Source organism: Otolemur garnettii, unplaced genomic scaffold, assembly GCF_000181295.1.
Source record: "Otolemur garnettii isolate 467f Iridium unplaced genomic scaffold, OtoGar3 scaffold00214, whole genome shotgun sequence".
NCBI lineage: Eukaryota > Metazoa > Chordata > Mammalia > Primates > Galagidae > Otolemur > Otolemur garnettii.
Genome location: NW_003852609.1, coordinates 76,534 through 79,185, shown reverse-complemented (window position 1 = coordinate 79,185; position 2,652 = coordinate 76,534). Strand labels below are relative to the sequence as shown.

The following is a 2,652-nucleotide window of genomic DNA, read 5'->3' as shown; positions in this document are numbered from 1 at the left end:
GGCCAGTACTGCACAGCATCATAGCCTGCTTTGGTCTGCACTGTTTAACAGCAAATGGGAATATATTTACATGGTAACATTATAAGTGCATTTAAAATCCAAGTTCATGGTAGTTGAATCTAAAATAACTATTTTACGTGTTTTGCAGAAAACGCATGTTTCAGAAGAGATGGGTGAAATTTGACGGACTTAGCCTTTCTTACTACAATAATGAGAAGGTAAATACACTTTATAGTTTTCAAAGATTGCTTTATGAATACTAAGAGCACTTCAGTAAAGTAAGCATGCGATTTGTCTTTCAAGAACTGGGGGTGGGTTATAAACATGAAAGGAATTTAAATAGGGTAAAAATCATTCTTGTTTACTCTTTTCATAATTTTAACTTTTCCTTGACATGTAAAATTTGCTATCTAATGGTTATTTGTAGTGTATTTTCTATAAACCTTGGGAACTCCTAAGAGCAGTATGAAGCTGAAGAAGCAATTGCCCTTACCCTTGAGAGCACGCAGGGGTGGGTACAGATGGCACTAGGAGAGAGGCAGGGAGATGTTGCTTCATCTGGGATTGGGAGGGAGACATTGATGTGAGATTTCATTTGCTATATACAACTGGAAGAAGGGGATTGCTTCTATATGTACAAACTAGGAGAAACGAGGGCCCGTTAGCAGAGAGAACGGTAGAAGCCCAGATGGGGAGTGTGGACCACATATGGTATAACTGAGTAGTTTTCTCCCGTTGGATCAGGGTGAAAAAGACTTAGGGAAGACAAAGTTGAAAAGGAACTAGAGTTCATTGAAAATCTTAACTGTTACGGAAAGATGGTTACAATGTATTCTTTAAGCAGTTGAGTCTTAAAGACGTGAGGTGGAGTTTTGATCATACCGTTCCTGTTAGGTATAAGCATGTCTTTATTCTTACCTGATGAAGGTTGAAAAATGTAGACATTCTGTGTCATTATAGCTGCAGATGGCTTTCAGATGTTGCCTATCTTTCTATATTTATATTTGTAAACACGTATTTATTTGCATATGTGCATAATTAGATAAAACAAATTCTGAAGATATGAATTGTGAAATCTAGATGGAAAATATGAGTGCTCATTGTCATGCTTTTTTAACTTTGAATATTTTCTTAATAAAAACTTGGAATTAACAAATATACTACCATATGTTTAGATAACTAAAATCAGATGATTTTTTTTGTTGTAACTATGCTTTTTTGTTATATACATAAAGGCTTAATCCTATTCTCTTATAATTTATAGCTCATAATCTAACATTAGTTTCTCCATATTTAGAGATTTCCACAGATATCATGGATATTTTTGTTGTATCTGTGGTTTGAATAGAGATTTAGATTTCCTCTTTCTTATATGTCACTTCTCCATTGCTACAGGACAGAAGAATATGTGCTTTTATTCTTTATTTATTTTTAATTTCACATTAATGTGAGGGCACAATTAGATTATGGTGTTTGTATTTGTTGGGTAGAGACCCCAGTATGGTTTTGTCCCACACCAGGAGGTGTGCCCTATACTCTTACATTATGCTCTTGAAATGGAAGCACACCCATCCCCCTCCTGCCTGTCCTCTCCTCCCTCCCTCATTCCCCCTGCTCCCCACCTTGAATGGATTGAGTTTTTCTCTTATGTGAGTATGCATTAGATCGTCTGCTGGCTTTATGTTAGTATTGAGTACATTGGATTCTTGCTTCTCCATTCTTGTGATGCCTTACTAAGAAGAATGTGTTTCAGCTCCATCCAGGTTAATACAAAAGATGTGAAGTCTCCGTCTTTTTATGACTGAATAGGATTCCATGGTATACTAATACCACAGTTTAATGAATTCATTCCAGGGTTGATAGGCATTTAGGTTTTAAACAGAAAGTAGTGCATATTACAACATAGCACATACCAAATGCTTTATTGCCAAGACTAATAGATGGTTTAAGAGAAGGATTTGTTGTGTGGTTTCACTTTCCAGTGAACTAAATTAAGCATTAGGTGAGTTTGAACACACCTCTTTGCGGTTTGTAAGATGATGGGATGAGTACTTTTTTAAAACCTTGTTTTCTGCTTTAGCTATGTTTAGTCTGCTTGTGCATTTGAATGTTGAGATAATTTCTATGCCTGGGGAAAGTAGAAGATAGTTTGCACATCTTATGGAATCTGACTGCTGTTTTTTTCCCCACTTTTCCGGTTTGATTGAGTTGAAGAAGAAAATTATGCAGTCGTGAGACTGGCTTCCATGTGAGTCTCTCTTTTGGTGGTAGAACCATTCTTCCCATTTGAGAGAGAATTTCTAGTAAACTGGACTTTATTTTTCTCTTTCTCTCCAGATGTCCTCTTAAAGATTTTCTCACCTGCAGCAAAGAGAAGAGAGCTTATTACATTTTTAGATATTGATGCAATAAAGATGATTCAAGCTTAGTATGAAATTGAGATTAAAAGTTTACATTAAAATGAGTTATTACAAATAATTTAGCTTATCTTTTAAAAGTATTTCCTTATCATTTCATCTATTTACTATTCATATGATTGGCTTCATTGGGCAAAATATAAAATCACCAGGGTGGATGTTTCCTAAAAATAAGTACAATTTCTGTTGTGATCCTTCTGACAAAGATACATCTAAGAGTGGCTGGAGATGCTAC

General features: G+C 35.4%; 1 protein-coding gene across 1 annotated transcript in view; it reads left to right on the top strand.

Annotated features, from left to right (window-relative positions):
* Positions 1-2,652, top strand: part of ARAP2 (ArfGAP with RhoGAP domain, ankyrin repeat and PH domain 2) — a gene marked incomplete at its 3' end in the record, with an annotated part of 118,650 nt that overhangs the window by 43,189 nt on the left and 72,809 nt on the right. Inside the window, 1 exon segment of the mRNA XM_023507995.1 lies at positions 149-218. Within this exon segment, the coding sequence (XP_023363763.1) occupies positions 149-218 (70 nt within the window).